The sequence below is a fragment of the Falco naumanni genome, chromosome 2 (assembly GCF_017639655.2).
Source record: "Falco naumanni isolate bFalNau1 chromosome 2, bFalNau1.pat, whole genome shotgun sequence".
In the NCBI taxonomy this organism is placed as follows: Eukaryota; Metazoa; Chordata; class Aves; order Falconiformes; family Falconidae; genus Falco; species Falco naumanni.
The window spans coordinates 102,095,312-102,119,383 of record NC_054055.1 but is presented as its reverse complement, the minus strand read 5'-3'; the positions used below and the strand labels follow the sequence as shown (position 1 = coordinate 102,119,383).

The 24,072-nt window shown below is 42.6% G+C and overlaps 1 protein-coding gene across 3 annotated transcripts in view; it reads right to left on the bottom strand.

The window, feature by feature from the left end:
• The window catches only part of GRIK1 (glutamate ionotropic receptor kainate type subunit 1), a 177,381-nt gene that overhangs the window by 9,418 nt on the left and 143,891 nt on the right, over positions 1–24,072 (bottom strand). For 2 of the 3 annotated variants that reach the window (XM_040582822.1, XM_040582824.1), the window contains 4 exons: positions 21,681–21,799; positions 17,251–17,468; positions 11,147–11,372; positions 6,596–6,846 (listed from right to left, as the gene is read on the bottom strand). In XM_040582822.1, coding sequence (XP_040438756.1) covers positions 6,596–6,846; positions 11,147–11,372; positions 17,251–17,468; positions 21,681–21,799 — 814 coding nt within the window. Of the gene's footprint in view, positions 1–4,024; positions 4,191–6,595; positions 6,847–11,146; positions 11,373–17,250; positions 17,469–21,680; positions 21,800–24,072 lie in introns of all 3 variants that reach the window. The other variant, XM_040582823.1, reaches the window with a different exon arrangement.

The window sequence follows — 24,072 nt, the reverse complement described above, 5'->3', positions numbered from 1 at the left end:
CACACTGCTGGCTCATGTTCAACCGGCCATTCACCAGCACCCCCAGGGCCTTTTCTCCAGGCAGCTTCCCAGCCCCAAGCCTGTAGCGCTGTGTGCGGGTTTTGTGACGCAAGTGCAGGACCCGGCACTTCTCCTTGTTGGACCTCATGCAACTGGTCTTGGTCCATCGATCCAGCCTGTCCAGAGCCCTCTGCAGAGCCTTCCTACCCTCAAGCAGATCAACACTCCTGCCCAGCTTGGTGTTGCCTGCAAAGTTACTGAGGGTGCACTCGATCCCCTCATCCAGATCATTGATAAAGATATTAAACAGGACTGGCCCCAGTACTGAGCCCTGAGCCTCCAGCTGGATGTAACCCCACCCAGCCCCATTCTTTGGGCTTGACCAGCCAGCCAGCTTTTTCCCCAGCACAGAGTGCACCCATCCAAGCCATGAGCAGCCAGTTTCTCCAGCAGAATGCTGTGGGAGGTGGTGTCAAAGGCTTTGCTAAGGTCCTGGTAGACATCACCCACAGCCTTCCCCTCATCCACTAAGTGAGTCACCTTGTCATTGAAGGAGATCAGGTTTGTCAAGCAGGACCTGCCCTTCGCAACCCCATGCTGGCTGGGCCTGATCCCCTGCTTGTTCTGTTTGTGCCGTGTGATGGCACTCAGGATGATCTGCTCCATAACGTTCCCTGGCACCAAAGTCAGGCTGACAGGTCTGTACCCCCCTGAATCCTCCTTCCTGCCATTCTTGTTGATGGCTGTCACGCTGGCTAACCTCCAGTCAACTGGGACCTCCCCGGTGAGCCAGGACTGATGATAGATGATGGAAAGCAGCCTCGTGAGCTCCTCCACCAGCTCCCGCAGTACCCTTGGGTGAATCCCATCCAGCCCCATAGACTTGTGTGTGTCTGAGTGGAGCAGCGGGTCACTGACCATTTTCTCCTGGACTGTGGGGACTTCATTCTGATCCTTATCCCTGTCTTCCAGCTCAGCGAGCTGACAGTAACTGGTCTTGCTATTAAAGACCAAGGCAAAGAAAACATTAAGTACCGCAGCCTTTCTCTCATCCTTTGGAGCAATGTTCCACCCCACATCCAATAAAGGATGCAGATTACCCTTGTCCCTCCTTTTGTTTCTAACATATTTGTAAAAACATTTTTTGTTGTCTTTTATGGCAGGGGCCAGCCTGAGTTCTAGCTGGGCTTTCGCCTCTCTAATCTTCGTCCTGCAAAACCTCGCGACCTCCTTATAGTCCTCCAGAGTTGCCTGCCCCTTCTTCCAAAGGTGGCAAACTCTCCTTTTTCCCTGAATTCCAGCCAAAGCTTGCTGTTCACTCAGGATGGTCTTCTTCCCCGCTGGCTCATCTTTTGGCACTTGCCACCACGTAATGCAGATAGTAACAGATGCAATGGTCACTATTTGTACTTGTGAATAAATATTTTTTTTCTGGCCAAATTTCAAAGTATAGCAGTTACAGAAGCTTAGAAGTTGATAAGCAGAAAATCTTTGAATGCTCTAATACTTCTTGAAGATTTTTATGTCTATGCAGGAGTCTTCCCAGGTGTCACACACTTAATGGGAGATGCTATGGACCAGGGGTCCTCAAACTACGACCCACGGGCCGGATACGGCCCCCCAGGGTCCTCAATCCCCCGGTATTTACAGAACCTCCCTGTCCCCCACCTGCTGCTGGGGGCTGGGGGGGAAACCAAGCAGCCGCAGATGACGGCCTGCCACTGCATCCGCGCGCCGGCCCCCTGGTTAAAAAGTGTGAGGACCCCCGCTATGGACTGTGCCTTCCTCAAATCTTGCTGTTAACCTCAGGGCACCTGTATTTTCCTGCAGCCACAGCAAACCTTGCAAAAATTGCCTTTACAAGCATAGATCTGTTAGCACTCAGGTGTCATGCTGGCTCTTCACTGCATCAGCTTCTGGCATAGGTGCTAAGAAGCAAGTAAGGCTTTTTAATAACGCTTTTTGTAGCTAGGTATGAAGCTCCATTAGGGAAAGGAGAAGCTGCTTTGTAATTCCCACAGGCAAGACAAAGTCTGTGAGGTTGTCTGTGGGGACAGCTAGATACAGGGAAACGATGACTTACTAACAATGCCACTGTTTCCTTGACAGATATGAAAATGTTTACCCAAAAAGTGACAGAAAATTTCTGGATTCTTCATTCATCTAAAAAGTGATTAGAAAACTGGTCAAAGCTGCAACCCAGCGGATTTCTTGCATAGAGCAATGATGGAGATAAACACATTAGAAATTTTCCTTCTCCTCTGAGAGCTGAGAGAAGCTGAATTTAATTAGTTTTAAGTCTCTTCTACTGGGAAACTGCATACAAAAGTGCTTTCTTAAACCAGATATACAGAAGATCTAATTCAGGTCTTTGCTGGTAGGAAGGCTCATTTTATGAGTGTTCTTTATGAAGAACCAAAGCTTTCAAGGACCTATTCAAACAAGTTAAAATGCCATTTTGAGCAAGACAATTTCTTGCAGCATCTGGAATATAGCATCAGCACTCATGTACATGGATGAGCACTGACAGAGAAGAATTGGTATAGTCTAGCTATGAGCAGTATGTCATAGTCACAAAAACTACTTAAGCCTACTGCCAGCATAAATAATGTTGACCAAAAACTATAACATGGATAGAAGAAAAATACAGGTCACTGTACGCTCTGGCTTTTCTCAGGAGCCAGGTATAACGAAGAAATTCAAGATGAGCGCAAAGCTTTGCCGCAGCAGTTCAGCGATGGAGTGTGAAGGAATCCACTCAAACAACTTTTCTAATTGCAGTAGAGTCCAGAAGTGACCCTCAATGAAACAGATCATTAACTTGTTTCATGAAGAGGAACTGCAGTGGGCAAGAAAACATAAAGTGGGTGTGAGGGATGGGAAATGGATTGGTGAAACTGGTGGTAAGCTGGGGTGTAATGACATACAGATAAAAGGTAATCAGGTTTTGAAAACACGGTTGTTTGCCACAGTTCATGACATCCTGTGAGCTGTCATTTCTATACATTTTGTATATCCCAAATTGTCATGTTTCTTGGTGGCAACAACAGATCCAATCCATTGTCTCCTTCCCTATAAGTCCCCAGACTAGCTGAGGACCAGAGGAAATCCTGCCAGAGTTATCCTTACAGGATTTAAAAAGCATCCAGTACCAACCTCCTACACAAAAGTTTCTTTGTGCATTTCAATATGCAAAGCAATGCCTAGACTTTGCTGTTTAATATAAAATTATACCCTGATTTCTCCACAAAGGAGTTTTCTATGTTACAAAGCCTTACAATAGTGAACATCATGAATTGCTCAAGCCAGTGGAGTTATTCTGTGAACGGTGTGTACTAGGGGTGCCTGAGGGTGCTTTTATTGAATATGTTCTTAAATGTTAATGGTTGCATGGCATAAAATGTAACTGATAGATACGATTTTGTGCTGTGATAGTTACTTGGAGGCTTTGGCTAATGAATTTTAAATGGATGAATTAAAATTCATTAAATATTGACACTGGGAATAAGATATGCCAGCTAAAAATCTCTGGCTGCTTATAACAGGGGATCAGAAAGTTAATGGAGCCCTGCAGGTTATCTTCTGAGGTTTATAAAGAACTGGCTGGCCCACTTGCTGAATGCTTCAGCAGCGACCAAGCTAAATATTTCTCCACGCTTTCTGTAATGAAACTGTCATTGGTTTACTCAGGTTTGGTAGGAGATGAAAAGGAGGTAAATAATTTTTCTTACCTGAGAAAGGTGAATCACCCCATAAAATGACAAGATGACAATTGTACATAGAGACTGTGATAATTCTTAAAATCTGCTACAGTCTATTACACTCACTTTTTGCTGTAGGTGTAATTATTTTCTGTGATATGCATTTAAACTGCCCAAATTTCTAGGACTTTGACAATTTGCGTTAGATAAGCTTATCTCCTGCTGAAGCAAGTGGCACTTTGTGGTCATTAAGTATGGGTTGGTGAGTACAACCTTTGCCATTATGTGCGCTGTTTAAGTTTAATCTTTTACATTGGACACACCTTTTTTCTTTCCTGACTATACAGTGTGAATTGAGGGCTGTGTTCGAATCCCTCGCTCCTCTCGGATTAACTTGCCACAGTCTAACTCCGTAGATAAGGTGGTGCCAGAGGTGGAGTTGGACGGATGGGTTTGCTTACATTGTAGTCCGTAAAAGAAACAAAAGGCCTTGCATGCAAGAAAAAAAAAATGGAGAAAAATAAATAAATGAAAGAAGTAAAATTAAAAACAAACATGAAAATGAAATTCAAAAGCTATTTAAATCAAAAGATATTCTATTTATGGAAACAGAAAAGTCATAAATCGCATTCAACTCATGCTTTGGATTAGCTTAGTGATAATATACACTGTATAGCATTTTCCATCCAAGCCTCTTATTTCACCAGAATGAAAATAAAACAAGCTGAGAGAAATCAGAAAGTTACACTGGAATTGCTAGTATTCTACTTTCTGTAAAATTACCTCTGGAAAACAAAAAAAGTATGATATTGCCACATTAACTCACTTAAAGATTTCAATTCTTAAGAGTCTGCTTATAATAAGCAACACATTTCTGTGAAACAGTAGTACACTTTCGGAAATGGTATATGTATATATGCCTATATGTATTCCTGAATATTATGTTATTCACCCAACATATTGCTAAGTAAATTAACGATTACATGATGTAAAGCTTCATATCTACTTTAATTATGATTTCAGGGCTGCATTGCCTTTCCCAGACTCCTGAAGAGTTTCCTGGGTATTCTGCACTGTACTGGCATTTATAGTAAACATTTTAACTGACTGCAACTGTTCTCCAAAACATATTTGTATGAAAGATCTCCTGAGACTTGAATTAAACAAAGATATTGATACATCCTTTATGTATTTTGTGCTAAAACTGTTCTATAGGGTTAAAGTACTAATCAGAAAGCTGCAATATGTGCAAAATACATTCATTCTTTATCTCTGGCTTATTCCAGAACAGGAACACTTTGATTAATATGGCCTGCAAAATTGCTCCACAGGAGCTGCACCTGTTACTCATAGATAGTCCCATTGCCTTTAATGAGGGCTTGCTCAGGCACATGTGAAGGAGGTGTCTGCATGGAGAGGAGCTACTCTTTCCTGCAAGATACTGTGAGGACCAAGTCCACTGACATTGGCATTAGGTGCCGTGGACACAGAATAACACCAAGTGCCATTCAGAAAATGAGGATGTGTGGTAGGATTCAGCTCACTTCCTTTCAGCTGCCTGAACAGCAGGCGTGCAGCCTCAGCTTGCACTGATCCCTTTCTGGCAGAGGGAAGATACAGGTGATTTCTCCCACCCAAAATCAGATGTTACCTTTTCTGCTTGATTTTACCCAGATGTTAATCCCTCTCATATCCCAGCACCACTGCTGTATGCAGCGTAAACTGCACCTCTGAGAATGATCTCCTTCTCCCAGTCATCCCTGCTGCTTTTGTTAAGACTATTTTTCTCAACAGTCATTTCTGACATTTATGTTATCAGCCTTGCAGGATTACACCTTGGATGAAAGGATGATCTGCCTGTGGAAAAACAACTGCCTTTGCCATCTAAAAGTCAAAGTGAGCTTCAACAGCTCACTCCAAAGTAGATGCCTCATGCCTAGAAACCTGAAGTTAGGTGATACCTTGCTCTTGGCGATTGCATCAGGGGTCGCCAATCCTGCAGTGCAATGTGACCCTTGTCCCTATGACAAGTCCTGTTGAAGTGAAGAGGATCAGGGCAGCTATAGCACTTGAGCAAAACAAGGCCATGTTAGGGTCTAGGACATGGCCAGAACCAAACCAGCACTAGGGAAGGCAGCCAGAGTAAGAGGGTTGGACGGCAACTTCAAGAACAGACTCCAAGTTGCTGCTCATGCCTTGTTTCTTTTACAGCAGCTGGTGGTTCAGTAAACGGGTGTTTACACTCTATTTTAATGATTGATTCTATCTCACAAACTGCTGTAATACTCAAGGCGTGATTTATACACAGCATTTCCTTTGTTTTCCCTCTCTCCTTTTAAATTGCTCATTACACTTCAGTGGAGCTATAACTAGAATTTCTTTGGCTCCATAATCTTACTTTACTGTGGCATCCATCACCTTTCAGTAGGTCTCCCTGCTTTGAAATGCATGCTTCAGCACAGCGTGTAAACCCCTGGCTGTGAAAAAAAATGCTTTCTAGAGCAAGAGAAAAATGACACTTGTGGATTTGGAAGTACATTCCTGTTGTCACTCCAAGAGCCGATGCTAATGCCATATAAAAAAAGAATCTAGTTGTGTTTTATTCCTTTCCAATGTAATTTATACTTGAAGTCTTAAAGATCAAGCAGAAACTGTTTGAGAAACTAATTGCTCTTGTTCTGCACTGCCATACTAAGCAAAACTAATTGGACTGTGGGTAAGGTACTTCCCTACCCTTATTAATAAATTATTTATCTTTAGTGCCAGAAATGCATGGCGAGAGTTCAGCAATACAAAATCTGTGCTCCAGCAAAGAGACATATAAGGCAGTCACCTCCACATCCACAAACCTCATCCTCCCAGAAACATAAGCAAGCTGGAAATGGATGACTCACCTGCTCAATATCGCTGTTTTTCCTTGATTTATATATAAATTCACCAATAGCTACAAACACGGAAAGAACAAGCCCTGCAGCGAGCACGATGAAGATGCCCCCAATATTCTCCACCCCAAGAGCACTGGCTTCTTTGCTGTCCTCCTCGGGGCAGCCGTTGCCTCGCCACCACTTTTCCTTCATCATGTGCAGCTTTCCCTCCTCCTGGAGCTGGAGGATGGCAATGGTGATCTTGTCTCTGTAAGGAGACCCTGCAAAGTGAGAGCAACACCCGTCAGTGCTCGTTGCAGCAAACCGAAGGCAGGGAGGGATCAAGCTGCTGCTATCTGAAGTAAAAGTACTCCCTGATCACAAGACTGATTTTTCCAGCTAAAAAGTCTTGGTTTCTTTTCACCTGGAAGGAGAAAGAAAACTTTCTGTTGGTGTCTGCCCTCGCGACTGGAAAGAGAAGGTTGCTTCCGTGTGGTTATTTGTTTGAGAATTCATTATAATTTCTAGGGTCTCCTGCTGAGGTTTATTTAAGCCTTGGCAGTGGGTTTTCTTGCCAAGTAATTCCTCCAGATCATGTTTGAATATTGCTTTGAGCATCCTTTGAGACTTTCTGCTTTCCATCTTTTCTATTTACTTCAACATCTGTTTATTTTTCCTACTGCATGTAAAATGAGTAGCTAAGAAAAGCCCACAGTCAGACACATTCTCTTCTCATTTATACCTGTATGAGCCCACAAATCCACTTCAGCTGCCTTACAGCTTGTAAGAACATAAGACGGCCAAGTCTTCTTTTCTGTGACTTGCAACAATATTGGCACTGCAAGCTGAGAATAGCAACTATTTCAGGCTTTTTATTTGCAGGCCAGCAGCTTGCTAAACGGTGTCTCTTCAGGCTCAGCAGCATTAATGGGCCAGTATCTGGCAAATAGTGGGGTCACGTTGGGCGGTTCAATCTGTTTAGGTTTGCCTCTCACGTGCTCAGCTCTGGCTCTCCATCTTCCAGAATCTCTGCCACCTCTAAGTCCCTTCAGCCAACTCGTGCTGTCGCAGAAGCACATGACTGTAGCCCTAAAGGGGGACAAAGGAGAGGCTTGCCTCTCGCCCCGCTTCTGGAGCAGCGCCTAGTTAAAGGAAATTGCTACGGTTGTCTTTTCCCACATTGCCAAAAGCCAAAGTTATCAACGATAATAGCAGTAATCCTGTTATTAATTATAATAGGCAAGTGGAAGTTGATTTCGGCATTGTGAGAGAGAGACTTTTCTTTATGGGGCAAGGATTTTATGATGGTGAGAGGGAGAGGCTTACAAGAAAGGCTGTTTGGCTCTAAAGGCATATATGTGCCCCCAGATCCTGCCATGTTGGACTTCCTACAGTTGGAAGCATTTAGTATCTGGGCTGAAATACGGTGTCACCAGTCCTCTGCCCATGTAGCTAACTACCATCCATCCCTTTGTCTCCTTTAGTGCATTAATAAGACTATCTTCTTAAGCTGTTATTTCACCGATAGTGAAAAGTTACGTTTTCCTGCAAATTAAAGCAGTTACAAGTCTCAATCTGATCAAGGTAAACAAAATACGCATCTAAATAGCCTTGGAAATTTGACCTCACAGCTTCTGTTTTCTTCCTTATATTGCCATGCAGGACATTAGTAAAAATAATTGTACCATGAATACAAGTCCCTCTCTCTGCTTTCCATTTCCTTTAGCCTGCAGCATTGTCTGAGGAGAGTCAGTGTGAAAAACATTGCAGTTCTTCATTTGTTGCGCCAACACTCAGCTATTTTTCAGTGTATCTTACTGCCAGCACTGGGACATGCTGTGACCACAGATGCCAAGAGACATGTGTCAGATTATACAAAGTCCATCTGGGAAGCCAGCAATCAGCAGCCACTCCTTAAGGGAACCAGCTTTGAAAGGAAAATACGCCTGCTGTAAGAATAGAAGATTTCTATGTATGCTATTAAAGAACCAAAAAAAAAAAAACCCAAAACAGAAACACCTTCAAAACAAAAAATAAAAAATAAAAATAAAAAAAAGGGGAAAAAAAGTTAACTATTCACACTGAAAACAGCAGTGCCTCTCGGAAGAAAGAGCAGAATTGTGTCTACAGCTAGAGTCTGTTAGATTGTAGGACTCATTTATTTTCCCTTGTCTGAAAGGCCATAGCTGTTAGGTAAAGTGAAGCAGCCTGAATCTCAACACAGGATTTGTGGGGACGTTCATTCTTTCTTCTGATGTTTATGTTGCCAGCAGGATTACCACAATTCATCTTGAGGGTAGCAGGTACATCTATATTTCTACACATGCTTTTAAAGTTTGTCAGGTGTGCCTGGAGTGCTGGATTGGTGATGTTCTCTTGGTGAGCACTAAAACCACACACAAATCCATCTCAACAAATCTCTTTGAATATTCAGCATATCATTTATGACCTCTGAGCTATTAACAACCTACCTCTCAGGCCAAGCAGCGCATCAATTTACTTTCTTACCGGTCTCCCAAGTAACTGGCAACAGCTTTAGTGTTGGAATTACTAGCATCAGCACTGGCAGTGATACTGGAATTAATACCTGTCCTGACATCTATAATAATGTTGCTTTCTTCAACCAGATTCCTCCCAGGGTGGCATTTTGCATAGGTTTTGCTTAGAGGTGCCTTTGCTACTGCATATTTCCAGAGTGCATTAAATTCAGCACCAACCGTCGCTGCAGATTTTTCATTAGTAATGGTCTTTGCCAAGAATCTGATGAAAGCTCTCCTTTCTGCAACCCATCGGCTCCGTAATAAACATAAGTGGAGATGTTTGTTGATACACCTAAATCCCCTTTATCCTAACTCAGCACAAAGAAGTAGGAAGACAGCCTATACCTGCAGTTCTTTACTTGCAGAAGATGCTCTGCTAAAATAGTAGCTTGCTTGGATTTATAGAACTTTTGAAAATTCACCTTCCTGTTTCTTTGGAAGCTAAATAGTGACGATATTCAGCTCATTCACTGGAAATTTTGCAGTGCAAGTCATACTTTTGCTGCTGCAAACTCTAGCCATGTGCTTGTGCATTTTCCTGAAGGAACAAATGCAGACCAGTTAAGACATGCTGAAACTTTGCTGTTAAGGGTTACAAACAAGTCTTTTTTTTTTTCTTTTCTTTTTCATACAGCTTCTGCAATCACTAGTCTTGAATGCTATGAGAAAAACAACAGAGCCTTTAGGGTCCATTTAAATAGTGGAAGAATCTCCATGGCTTATTTTGTTTTATGAAATCCATCATTTAAGAATTTAAGATGCCTGATGGCACTGCGTTATTCCATATTTCTTGGATATATCTATTCCCCTGAATTTTGCTGGTTTTCCTTAAGAAAAAAAAAAAAAATAAGGTCCATTTATCATCTGAGAAACATCTTATAAATATATTTCACAGCTGTATTTCCAATGGATGCACTCTCTCTGAGGATTACCATCTGTTCCAATTATTCCTTCATTGTTCTTGGTTTAAACTGTGGCAGCTTTATAACTGCAATGAAACTCTTGCTGTACATTTGTCTTTATTCAGGATTTTAGCTTTCATATCATTTTCCTCAGGGTGAGAAGCCTGTTCTCACATAGCCAGTGGAAAGATATACTTTAAATGTTATCTATATGACAATCTGTCTGAGGTACTCAGTAGCATAAAGAATCACAGTTCAAAGTGCAGTGGTGTTTCTCTTTTATTTATATCTGGTCTACCAAGCAACCGATGGACGAAATACTTCACCTGTTATATCTGTGTAAACTGATATTGCCTTGAGTAATTTCCCTGAAGACAATAAAACTGCATAGCTCTTAACTAATCATGGCATAGTAAATGCGTTTTTGAGCAGTATGGAGAAGTATATTACACAGGAAAGAGATCTGGCTGCCCAGTGCCAGTTGTTCACAAGAACACAGCACAAAAAACTGAAACACTTTCTAATTCTTTACAAGATCTTGAAAAGGACACTGGATATGCTAAAAAAGGTCTACTGGAAAGGGTTCACGGAGATCGGGAATCTTAAGACTCTTCTTAGATCAGAACACTGAAATCCCTGATACAGATGCAAAAACTTGCAATTGTTTCTCGCTGGTTTTATGTGTTGCTCTGAGGTAAATAGATCAGAAATTCGTCTATTTTCATGCAGCTTTCTTTGGGATGCATACATGGGACATAACATTTATCCTGCCCACTTCCACGTTCCCAGAGACACTATGTGATTTCTCAAACTAAATTTGATTTCAGTAGAGCAACTTGCACCTCGAGCAGCACAGAGGATACCCACTTTGCTACAAATGGGATGCTCCAGAAGGCAAGCAGGTCACTCGGCATCATTCTGCAGATGCAGCCTGCACTGTCACGTTCCCTCTTGCTTGCAGAGACTGCTTGCAGATGAGCTGGGCAAGAGTTGATGTTTTGCCTAAAAGGAGGCCCCTAGGGTCTGCTCGATGAGAAAGGTTTCTGAAAGACTAGGACATGTTTCAAACGGCCACCTAAACTTCTGAAGGGGACATTGCTGGGTGTGCTCCACAACACCCACGCTGGAAAGCATCTTACCTATAGGTGTTCCCACTCCGTAGCCTTTCGAATCAATGAGCCCCCCGATCTGGGTGAGATTGCAGTTTCTCTGAGTCACGTATTCTATGCTGGTTGACTCCATGAGCAGTGCATAGTCTGTTGTGAGCACACGCTGGATTCCCTCATCGTTGTTCTTCACCAGCGCTGTCTGCTGCCTGCTGCTCATGAACGCCCACATCTTCTCGTATGTTGATATTTTGGATTTCTAAGGAGGGAAAACAAGGGCAGAGAATCACACCAGCACCCAAATTACACTTGTAAAATATTCCTCAGCCTTTTGTTGTGACTGATGCCAATAGCACATCTTGAACACAAGAGAATCGGTAGCAGGGTTTTCCTTCCCACGGCCTTTTTCTCTTACTGTGCTTTGTGCTGAGGAATCTCTTTTTTTCACTTCCTTTGCAGTGCCAGGAACTTCATTACTGGCACGACTGCGAAGTGCTTTGAAGTTTTTTGGGCTAATGCTGTTACATGGATTACAGCACATAACACAGCTAAATTAGCACAGCTGCATCCTGCTGTTCATAGAAGCAGCGCTTCTGCCTGTCAGGGTAAACACACTACTCCAAATGCCTGATGATGAATAAAGTACTGGCTCTTTTGTATTGTATCACTTGCCTAGAAGTCATGCACTTCAAGGGTAAAGCTTGAGAAACAAAGCCAAAGCAGCTCCTAAGAAAACTTTTGCTTTCTGCTTTCCTTGCAATCAGACTCAAGGACTTCATCCTTCTCCCACCGAAATTAAGGTGTTTGCCAGGAGGAATCCTGACAGTGTACGTGTCCTGTGTCAATGCCTAGCTGCACAGGGAAGAGAGATGCTGGAAGTCCCAGCCACCTCCACACAGTGTCAAACATCCCTTCTTCCCTGCTCCTTTCTCTGTGCTGGGGGAAGCCCACAAAGGACCCAGGCACCCTGCAGAGAAAGACAGTGCCAGTGGCCCCTTGTTCCCACTTCTGCCTTTGTTGGGACATACAAAAAGAAAAAACTGAACCTGCTCAGGGATGTGCTGGAGCCCTGTGCCTGCTATACTCAAGATGTGCTGCCTACAAACCCCAAAACCTTCAAGTGCTCACGTGCAGAGGGATGAAGCTGGGTTAATTAGCATTGATAATACACAGCTGTGGGCTGGCTTCAGGGGTGTTGGGTTGGCTGATGTAGATCAGGTGCAGCTGTGGCTGGTGCTGTTAAGGGGTTGAGCAGCCAAGGAAGAGGGCACAGCCAAAGAAGAGAGAGGAGGAAGAAGAAGCAAGAAGAAGCAAGAGGAGAGAGAGCATGGGCCCTGGGTGAGGAGAGACTAGGAGAAGGCAGCAGAGGGACTGGCATGAAGAGTGCGTTGGTATGAGATGGTAAAAGAGTGTGTTGCTATGTGGTGGTAAAAGACCTTGTTGTGGCCAGTTAGTTTGGAGAGCACTGTGACACTGACACGGTACTGACATGATTAAACTTCTCCCTTCCTTGTATGCTCTCAAACAACATTGAAAACACAATGCCACCTCTGGATGACATATCAAGGCAGACCTACAGACTGCTGGACCATCAGAAACTGTCAACAGAAAGGAGTTTATCTCAGGATGGCCTAGCATGAGCCAGACAAACCAGCTTTTTAATGTAAATATGAGCTGAGGATGTTCCACACGCTTAATGTTTCCCCATTTCTGGAGCAGTATACTCTCACTTCCATTGTGGGCCTTATCTTTGGTTTACAGCTATTGTAGCTAATTTTAGGCTCACTGTGTGGAGGCCATATGTACTTATTAAACTCCAGTGTCTGGGGCGTTCCTGTGAGAAGCTGATTTTCTGGTTCTTTGAGCTTTAAATGTTAATATGCTTCAACTGTAAATTCAATACCTGTGAACGTCAGCTAAATCCTGCCTAAGTTTGGTAAGTCACAGGATACCACTAAACTTTGAATGCAGTTAAGTGGCTCTTTCCTGGTAGAAACCACTTTTACTGCTCAGTTGGGAATACTTGTTGAAATTGATGGTATGTTTATGCAGTAGATGGAGTCTGATATTGAATTTGCGAGAAGGATGTGCTCTTTATTCAGATGAGTTTGAAAGAAAGATCTTAGCTTCTCGACTTGCCAATTCCCATTTTTTTCAGGATAGGCCATATACCAAATTCTGGCCTTTGGATCCTCATTGATTTTAGGGGAAACATGGCTGCACACCAGAAGGTAGGAGCTGGCAACAGTTGTAACACGAGATTAAGATCTATTATCACAGAGGGGCAAGAAAGCCATGCAAGATTTATAGATGTGTTGGAAACGGAGCAGGACAGCAGTCTGGAGAAATATGAGTGTGTCACAATTTATGGAGGTGAAACACCTTGCCTTCAGTTGGCCTTTTCCCAGATTTGGATGTGTACACAGGTGGTGAATGCTGAGAGATCCTGCTGGCTTGCCTGCTTAGAACCCCATCCCCTCACTGGACTAATTGCACTCATTTAAGTTTTTAATAATTAAATGCGCTGAGGCTGTGTAACTTGTTAACAGTCATGTCCTTCTCTTTGCTTTGAGCAGTTTTACTCTGGGCACCGATCTCCTCACATTCCATATAGGTTATTGCACCTGGTATGGATTCATGCACGGCATTTAGCAGGGTACGAGCAACAAGATGCACACGAGTTCCTCATTGCTGCATTAGATGTGCTACACAGACACTGCAAAGGTAAGGCTTGTACCGAGTCTTCAGCCAACAAGGAATATTGGATCAAAAGGAGGTAGAACAATCCCTGTAGTGTCTTTCAATAAACAGTCTTAGCAAATTCCTTTTAAAATGTTTGGTAGACTTTGGAGGACTCCTTAAGTGTCCAGGCCCTGTTTTCTGGCTATTTTCATCTGGTATGGACAGATCTTGGATCTCTGTACAGGGAGGAGGCTGACCCTGAGGTTCCTTCAAAGTCAGAACTCCCATTTTTCCCCACAAATGATTTCAATTGCTTTTGTTTTCATTCCCCCCATTACCGGGCTAGAAGGCACAGTCACTGCAGAAACTTTCTTGAAAATATTGCCTCTTTAGCAATAGTTTTTCTGGGGACACTATTACAACAGGGATACTAGTGTAAGGCATTCAAAATTAGTGGAAAAACACAACTGTTAGTATATACAATATAAACAAGACTAAATAATAAGTGATGTAAGTTTAAATAAATAAGAGTTTTCAGAAAAGCAGTGGAAGTACCTTGCTTTTCTTGTATAATTCCCAACCTACATCCCATCCATGGGAACACTGCGTAATACATCTTTCAGGGGCTTCCTGCTGCTACTGGAAGCATAAAGTCCTAAACCAAAGCTCTTCAGAGTTTGCTTCATGCCAGGATCTTTCTCTGCACTTTGTCTTCAGAAATCCTTTTACCATGTGTGTCTCTTATGGTCCTGAAAATCAGACTCATCTGATCTCTTCATATCATGTCCCACACCACAGGCACTCTCGTGTTCCTTTCTCCTCCATAGCGACGAATGCCCGGAGTGTCATGGGTTTGCTTTAAAAAAATGTTCGTCTGAAAGAATCTGTTGTTTCTCTTGGCATTTCTTGGCATAGTCCTTAGATAAATCGAATCTTGCACCACAGGAAGCACTTGGAACGGTGACCCATCCTTAGTGCAACCCAGACCTGCACTACACTCCTGCAGGACATCTTTACTGCTGTTGCAACTGGTTGTGCTGATTCTTCCTTTCCCTATCCCCATCCCACCAGCACTCCCAGGGGGCAGGACTGTCTCTGCAGCACAGGCTGCCCATTGTGAAAAGCAACTTTCCCCCCAGCTCAGCTCCTCCAGCCCTCGAACTACAGGGCATGGCTGTCCAGAAGTACCCCTGGGCACTGGAGCACTCCCAGAGTCCATCATGGCATGGGGCAGCCCAGGGGAAGCTGTCCAGACCAGGTCAGGACTTCACAGCTTGCCAAAAAGAGGCAGAGTTATTTCAGGTGTCTTCTCTAGAACTGTTATGGCGAAGGTGCTTTTTCTTAAACTATACGGTAATGCACGTGCGGTGCAAGAACAGGAGTAACTGCTGCCCAGAAGCCCTCACTCCTGCCTTCTCCCAATTCCAGGTCTCTCACTGATGTGTGTGTGTGTGCGTGCTTACTTAGCTCAAGAAGTATATGCAGTATTTTACAGTCCGAGGGAGGGAAAGTCATGCCCTCACAGAGCACACAGTCTTCCTTTTGCATACATAAGCATCTATTGTATTTATTGTACCAAGACCTCCTCTGTGTGTTTTTGTTTTTTTTTTTAAAGTTTTGGATAGCATAAAGAAATCCTAATTTTGTGAGGATCTTGAAGGGCCTCTGTAATAAAAATAACACCTTTTACATAACACTGTGTGTCTCACTGGTTTACAACTGTGATAAATTGTATTTTTCATGCATCTTTCATTATGTCACCTTCACTCTGCCAGAGACTCCATCTCCATTCTGTAAAAAACAGTGTCCTTTCACTTGTGTTTGTGGACACATGTATTTCAGGTACAAGTAAGCTAGCATGTATAGCATATAAATATTTAATCACCTTGCCTGTTTTGTTGGGGTTTTTTTAAAGGCTTACATTCTTTTAAGCCTAGAAATTTTAACCTCAGGGGTTAATGGTGAAAATAAAATATCAGTGTAAATCTGGAAACAGCTCTAGAAATTTGTTCTGAACATCTCATGTTGAAATTCTGAAGCTACTTCCTGTAAAAAAAATGGAAGCACCTTTTCAATTTTCTCTCTGACATTGGATTTGACTTCAGAATAGCAATGGCAATAACCATCTCTTGGCAGTGAAGAGCTCTTAGACCAAGGGAGTTTCCCAGAGTCCTTCAGAAGGTGGCATGGCTGCTTCCTCCCACCTTATATTCCCGATGAGAGTCCGGTAGTTGCCGTACACAGTTACCAGAAATATCTCCAGCTGGGTTTCCCGGCATATCTTAATGGAAACGTCAGCTCATCATTTCAAGAACTGACTATAACAAGGCTCTGAAAAATACTGTACTTTGTGCATTTCTTTCAGCATGGAAACATTTCTATTCAGCCACAGGAGAGCCATTACAAGGGCAGTTCACCCTTGACAGCTCCAGCAGGGATAGCCTGCCATCAGATCTGTTACGTGATTGAAATGTCCTTGATGAGCATTATTTGTTTTGAGAGATGAACCAAATACTTTAGCCAAGATCATTTTTCTGTGTAAGCATTTTGCCTCATGTGGAAGCATGAAGGGCTTGTGGTTAAAGCAGGGCAGGGGGCTCGGGCTGGAGCAGCAGGGGTGAGGGCTTGTCCATGGCATGAGGGTTATTTTGCCCCAAATACTGCTTCCCCACAGTGCCTCATTCTCTTCAAAGGCACTGCATATTGGGCTATCTATGAACGCCATCCTTATATGTTACAGTGAAAAGCATGGTACCAGTTCATTCAATGCTTAACTTCCCTGCTGAGACTGCTGTTGAAGCTGCTAATTAATTCTAATTGTCAGAGGATTTTTGTGCATATATTCTATATTTATAGCTTGCTGGCTTTTACATTGACATTTTATGAGATTAACCCATTTGATACATAATTAATACTAATAGTGAAGAAAAAAATACAGTTATCCACAAAACAACTAGCCACAGAAAATAGTCTTTTACTTACAGATGTGTTTGGTGTGTATGTGTCCTGTATTACTACTCTGTGTAATATTGACCATGGACCATTTTCAGAAAGGGACAAACAAACTTGCATTTTGACTGCCTGCTGTATTATTGCGATGCAAATGTGACCTTCAAAAGTGATCTTAGCCAAGTTGCTGGAAAAAGCTGAAATCCCACCCCGAGAAGCAACCTGGAGGAGAATGTCCCTAGGTCCATGCCCTGGTTCCCTTCAGATCAAAGGCACGGGTTTGCTCCTCACAGCAGTATAGCATCAGGTTGTTTCTCCATATATCTTGGGGGGAAAAATTCCCATCTTTTAAATTATTATTGCTTAAGGATCCTCTATGGATTTGGGCAAGTGAGGTATTTACCTACTACTTTAATCCTTTCAAATGTTGCGATTCTGCTTCACTATTTATCACTGGAGGGCCATGAGTCAGTCTGACTGTACAGAGCTAGCTGATGCCATCTTACCTTGAAGAAGGTCATTGTGGATCCATCTCTAACAGCCCCATACTCTATCTTGGTTTGCTTTGCCAAATCGTCTGCTGAATCAATGGGGGATTCCATCCTCTCCACAGTCAGGAAGGCAGCCAGGTTGGCAGTATAGGATGAGATTATGATTAAGGTGAAAAACCACCATATTCCTCCAACTATTCTGGTAGAAAGAGCTTTGGGCATCAGCTCTGATCCTGTTACAATATCATCAAAACAATCATGTTAAAATGATGCTGAGAGATGCCTTTCCTGATACCACAGACTGGTTTTAGGCACAGAATGCTTTTATGAGCTGTAGTATGATAAAATGATTTAAACAATAATCTCACAGATGCACAGCTAACATTTATAATGGTAACACACTGTGAAGGGGATGTATGCCATGATACACGACAAATGGAATTATCCTTGGGTCTAAGCCCCATTACATCTCTGAGCTAATGCTCATTGTGATACTAACCTCTTACATTCCCAGCAAGCTATACTAGTATTTTTGTCCATTTCCTGAATCCCTTTTTGCCAGTATACTGTAATCAATTATTTAAACAGAGATCTTTAGCAGAATGCTATTCTGCTTGCAAGCTACCTGGCAGAAATACCTTACAAAAGAAACCTGCCCCGTGCATCCTGTTGACATACCCAAGCAGAAGCAGAGCCATCAGTACGGTTCCAGTGAACTCATCAGCCTACAGGAACCTGAGCTCAAAACCTTGAATACGTCTTACTACAAATGTGTGACTTACATTTGAAAATTCAGAGGGTGAGTGGACGCATCCTTTGGATCTACAGGGCAATGCAAAGTTTTGGACAGTGTATTTAACACTCATTATTACTGAAAAGGTTTTAGCAGATTTGCCTGCATGTCACAGACAAATAGCACATGTGGGTGTTAAGTGCACTGAAATGGCTTCTAGACAGCGCAGACAAACTGCATTTAAGCCACACAGGTACTTGTGTTTCTAAGCATTCTGATGCAAGTTTTGTGCTGTTTTTTCCAGAGGTGTTCCCACTGAACTTAGCTCATTATGTGGGATTCAAGGATCTGGTTCAGCAAAGCACTTAGACAGCCACTTGAATACTTTTGATTTCAAAGCTAAGCCTTTGCATAATTACTTTGTTGATGAACGATGGACTTAAGAAAGTACTTAAGTGCCTGTGAATGGAGATGTCAGCACGTAAACCTTTCGATATGACAAACATATTTCTATTATTGGAAAAACACGTCGAGCTATTATCTCTCCCCAGCTATTTAATGATTTCTGTAGGGAATTTAAACATGTGACAGAGAGTATTTTCAGACTTTGCAAAAACTCTGAATGCCACTTTTGGAGCAAAGACCAAAAGGGTGAAAACTTTCCAAACAACCAGCAGATTTAACTTAGTTTTGTAAACATATAGACATGTGTCTTAAAGGTCAAAACTAAACATAGCCCAAGGGTTTAAGTCAGTTAAGTAGAATTGCCAAACTGCGAGAGCAGATGCTCTGCCTGTGCAGCCCTGTGTGGCCCTGGTGCTGCACGGATTTCAAATTAAGCCAAAGATTAAAAGTGAAAACTCTCATTTGAAATCTTGGAGTCTAAATGTACCTGTTTTGAGAGCTGTAGCTCTATACAGGTTTGTGTTTGTGGTCTGTTGTAATTTTTGCTCTTCAGATTAGGATGTTTTTTGTTGGTGGGTTTTTGTGGGTTTTGGGTGTTTTTTTTTTAATACAGTGAAATCTTTTTTCATTTTTGTATTGTTGCCCTCAGGAATGTGTGTGTTTATTTCTAAGTGGGGTTGACCTGCAAAAGCTGGCTTCTAGGAGTGCTGATTCAGTTCATCCTGGAGGTATTATTTCTTTTAAGTTTAGACAGCTATACAAATATAATTTCTACACTTGGACCCTGATGCAATACCTAGTTCTGACATATACATCCCACTAATGCATAATAGCCAGATAACTTGCAGATATCTTAATAAGTAACCATGAAATCTGCCAGAGCAGCCTTACGGCAGCACAAGAGAGTAGGCAGAGAAGCCCGGTTTGCTGAATTTGTGAGGCGAGATGCCAAACCTCCTGTGATTTCCTCTAGCAAAAAGTTGTTTGTGAAAAAGCAGCAGAACACGTTCAGTTCATTTAAGCTTAAAACGCCACAGCCTATTAATTATGCAGTGAGCTACTGTTTTGCTTTCGTGAGGTGCTGAGCACACTCTCCTCCTGGCTGAACCAAGCGGGCCCAGCATTTCTTTTGATCGCTCCCATGACTGTTTCAATGCTCACCTTTTGGAGGGCCTTGATTTCAGCAAGAATCATTAGTATTTGCTCCATGCTCACTGGCTTTGCCCTACATGTTCTCCTTAACCAGATGCTTCTTGTCTCACCCATTGCCCGGCTGAACAGGGGCTCTGATGGGTAGCTTTCCTTTCTGAAAGTGATAGTTCCTCTGAATGAATTGGGTGAAATGTGCCCTGTTTGGATGCTTTCAGAGTATGCATAACACATCTGAGACTTTCAGGGGGAAAACAGGGGAAATAACGTCTAAATAAAAAGTTGCTAGCAAGACTCGGGGTCAGAGACAATACTTGCTGAAGTCTCTCTAGTGCCTTTTTATGGCAGACATGACAGCCAATCCTGATCCAGACTTTGCTCACGCTCTGTAGAAAAGAGAAAGTCTGATCATCACATTTTAAAATTTAATAACAAGTGGCTTCCAATCAAGCATAACAAGCAGCTGCTGCCAACAAGAAAGAGCGTAACACTAGATGCAGAGTTTCACAACCATTCACGTCATGTTCAAACTCTTCACATTAATGATGATGAACTTACAATCACACGCACCACAAGTTTGTACATGGAAACATTTGTGTTGCCTTACAAATGTTTTTTTCTTTCTTTCTTTCTTTCTTTTTCTTTCTTTCTTTCTTTCTTTTGTTTTGTTTTTAATCTTCTTGAAAGACAAGCAGAGTCTGGTTGGGGCTGACTGTCATGTACCCAAGGTAGTGGTAACGAGCAAACACTGCATCCCACAGTTTGCTGTGGGTGATGGTAAACTCCAAAAAAGGCAGTACATTGAAACACAAAATCCTGGGGCACTTTCACACACAGGGCAACCACAGTTATATACACACACCTGCCTGATACTGTAAAACCTCAGCCTGTGTTTTACTGAGAAATTGGTAGGAAAACAAAATAAAAAAAGTAAAACAGAATGGTTCTTCCTTCATCCAACCTCATTCAAAGTAATTTCTATGAGAAAGCTCTATGTCCTGTCAAGACATTAGTGCACCAATCAGAGCAAGTGCATCGTAGGTACAATACAATCTTTATTCTCTACCACATCTACGAAAAAGTCCTCCTTGTGGGTTTTTTTTTTGGTTGGTTTGTTTGTTTTTTTTTTTTTTTACTGCTACTCGTATCTGTTGAAGAAGGAAGAATAAACTGTACCTGGATGAATGTAGAGATGGTTTTATATTCCTTACTTAAACATTTAGAAATTTAGTGCTAAGGTACTGCTGGGCTTTCCTCTGGATTGCCTTTTTGGTTGTTGTCATGGGGTGGGGCTTTTTGGTTCAGCTTTTATTCAACTTGAAATGTTTGTCAGAAAATATTTCCATTCTTTCTATGAACCCCATTTTTGGTGAATAGCGATTTAATTCGAAACCTTAGAACATACGTGCCACAAACAAATGTGTTTAGTACACATATCTGTTTGACTTCCCATATGGAGTAAGCTTCACTGCCCTTTCTTGTCAACTGAGTAAAACGTCAGCTGTTTCCAAAATCATCAGCAACAGGGCCTTGTGACTGGGTTAAGTTAATGCTTCTAGGGTTGGATGCATTTACAGAAGGATGGGGTTTATACATGCAGAAAAGCCATAAAAAAAAAAAAAAAAAAAAAAAAAAAAAAAAGGTTTGGCTTTGTGTTTAAACAAAGTTTTTGACAAGTGCCAACAAACTTAATGGCCCTTCTGAAGAAAAAGCATCTTTTTTTGTTTGGCAGTTGTAAAAGGTTTTCTAGGGTAGGTAAGGCTGTTACTGTCTCCATTGGGATGGAGCCCAACATTTTCCTGTTGCCAAACCTCTTACAACAATAAACTCAATTTCAGCATGAAGTGCTTCATATCCCTCTTGTGATTATTTTACATGTCAGCTCCAGACACTCCCACATGGCCCTGTCCACTTCCCTTTCTCTCAGATGCTTCCCCTCCTTCCTCCCGCTGCAGCCCTGTTCTGGGTGTCACGGGTTCCCCTCCTCTGCCTGCCCCTGGCTGCAGTGGCTCGTCGTCATCTTCCTTTCTTCTACTGCTTAGTTTCTGAGATCAGGTTTTACAGTATATGTTGTATTTACAGAGGGTGGAGTTTACCAGCACAGAAGCCCTTGAGCAGACTGTGGGACGTGTGCGATAACGAAGTGTAACCGGTGTACCTTGCTGCATGAGAGCTCCAACTCCAAACCAGAAACTATTTAGTAAAGTAAAATTGTTTTCCACCACATCTGAGTCTGGGTTGCACGGGTGGGGGTTATACCATTCATATGGTGTAAACCTGTGGCAGTTAACAAAAACAATCTGTAAACATTAAATAGAGTACACAGAGCGGCAGCAAACCTGCTGAACAACGCACAAAGTGAGGAGGTTAATGAAGGAAACAAGAAAAAGAAAACCTCAGCCGAAAGGCTGTCCGCGGGGTGTCTCACAGCTGCCTCTGTACAAGCTGTGGAGCAGTGCTGCAATGCCAGGAGCCGCTTTCACAGTCCCAGATCTAGCACAGGGCTACTTCCTTACTCCTCCAGCTCTCCGTTACAGCCCTCGGGGGTGAGGCTGCTGCAGTGCCCCACGGCTTCCCTGCCCGCGCTGCTGACAGACAGACAGACATTTGCGGGGGCAGGGGGACACCTGGAAGTCACATGGCTGCTCCCTGGTAAAGCATTTAAAAAATAATGAAGGAGTAGAAGTCCTCTAAAGGCAACCATCATTAGCTGTCTGTAGCCGAGATGCTGGATGCTGAACGTGCTCTCCCTGCGCGAGGCTGCCACGGCAGTGGGACAAAAGGCTGCCGGTCCTTTGAAGGCATTTGGGAGCAATTGCAGTGCCTGTACATTATAGGGTCACGTTGTCGGCATTGCAGGGAGAGAATTACACAGAGGAGCACCTTTAATGGAAGAACTCTGCCCTATTTCCCGCACACCATCCTGCAACTGCAAACTGTGCCCCTTCTGCTCTGCACAACACTTGGCAGAGCTAAGTTAAGGACCATTTCTCCCCAAGGTACCTTGTCTGCTATTGCTTCCCACAGCTGTGTGGCTTGCTGCATACTTCCTCATAAAGTTTATGAATATAGCTTAAATTGACAATGTCATGCCCATACATTTTAATTACTGTTTTGACAATAAAGCATTGAATTTATGCACAGTTGCAAGCAGAGTGCCTTGCTTAGCTGAAGCAATGAACTCTGATTATAATGAACCCACTAATTGAAACAGTATGTAGCTTAGGATGCCATTAGCTGCACAATATTACCATTACTAGTACAATACTATTAAAAATCGTAACAAAAGGCACAGTTTTCAGGTTTAAGACACAACAGTTTTGCATACACCAGTTAAAAGAAAAGCAATCACCAAATTATATGTTTCAGATTTGTTCTAGAATAATGGAAGCAACTGTTGTGTAGTAACAAAATTGTCCCCAACCCTGTTGGTGCACATTTGGGGAAACAACCTTAGCAAGAGACCCAGAATTAGGACCTGTAGGTTGCCTGAGCTGCCAACCGCCATAGAAGTGAAGAGGTCCCACGCTAAGCGTTCACCCACAGGGTCCCGGAGTGTTAACACAGGACAGTAAGAAGATGTACAAATAACTCTGCCTGACCTCACTGGGAAGTCCAAGGCTGGGACCTTGCATTGTTTCACACAACCACCATGTTCAGTAGGTTGGCCTCTAATGTCTCCATCACCGGAAGAGCAGAACAGCCATTGCTAGAAAGTGGCAATGAAATTCTGGCAGCAAAACTCTTCCTGCCAGACTGGATTTTTACAGCTCTAGGTGTATATATCAATGTGGTACCAGGGTATGTATTTCTTTTTCACCTTGAAGCAAAAGCTGATTTTCTTCTGTGTTTCTATTGCTGTGCCGAGCTCTAAGAAGAGGCTGGCTTCCAACGCAGCTCTATGTCAGTGCTCAGGCCTGCTGTTTTTCTGGCCATTCTTCCCTGGTTTTCTCCCTCTTTGGGCCTTGAGCAGTAGCTATGCTGAGTTTTCTGATAAAGATGAGATGCTCAAGGTCACCTAAGCACCTTCTTATATAGGCTCCGTGTGACATTATTCACCACTGGTGGCTACCTCAGCTACCTAGCTCTACCATCATTCACAACATTGACACCAACAGCACAATTTATATGGCATTAACAGTAAAAGGAAATTTAGGCAAAAAATGCCTTGCTCATTCACCACCAGGGTACTTACAAAAAGAGTTTTTTCAGTCTGTAACCCTTCACAGTGATAAAAATTTCAGTGTTTGAGTTTAAAAATTAATACAACGACAGTGCTACATAAGGCTCAAAGACAAATGAGAAATTATTCAGCTGCTGAAAAGTCTGAAGAAATAACAGGAAGATTATCCCAGTCTATGAAAATTATTCCCAAGTATTTGTCTTCCATGAACTGATGTCAAAATACTGTTAACCGTTTAATTTACTGTAGCAGTGTTAAAAAGTGGATGCTTCCTGAGGTTCTTCAAACCAATCTAACCAATATTTGCTGAAACGTTCGGCAAATCTTACAGAAATTTTGATGTATTTGGAGACATGAACAGGTCTAG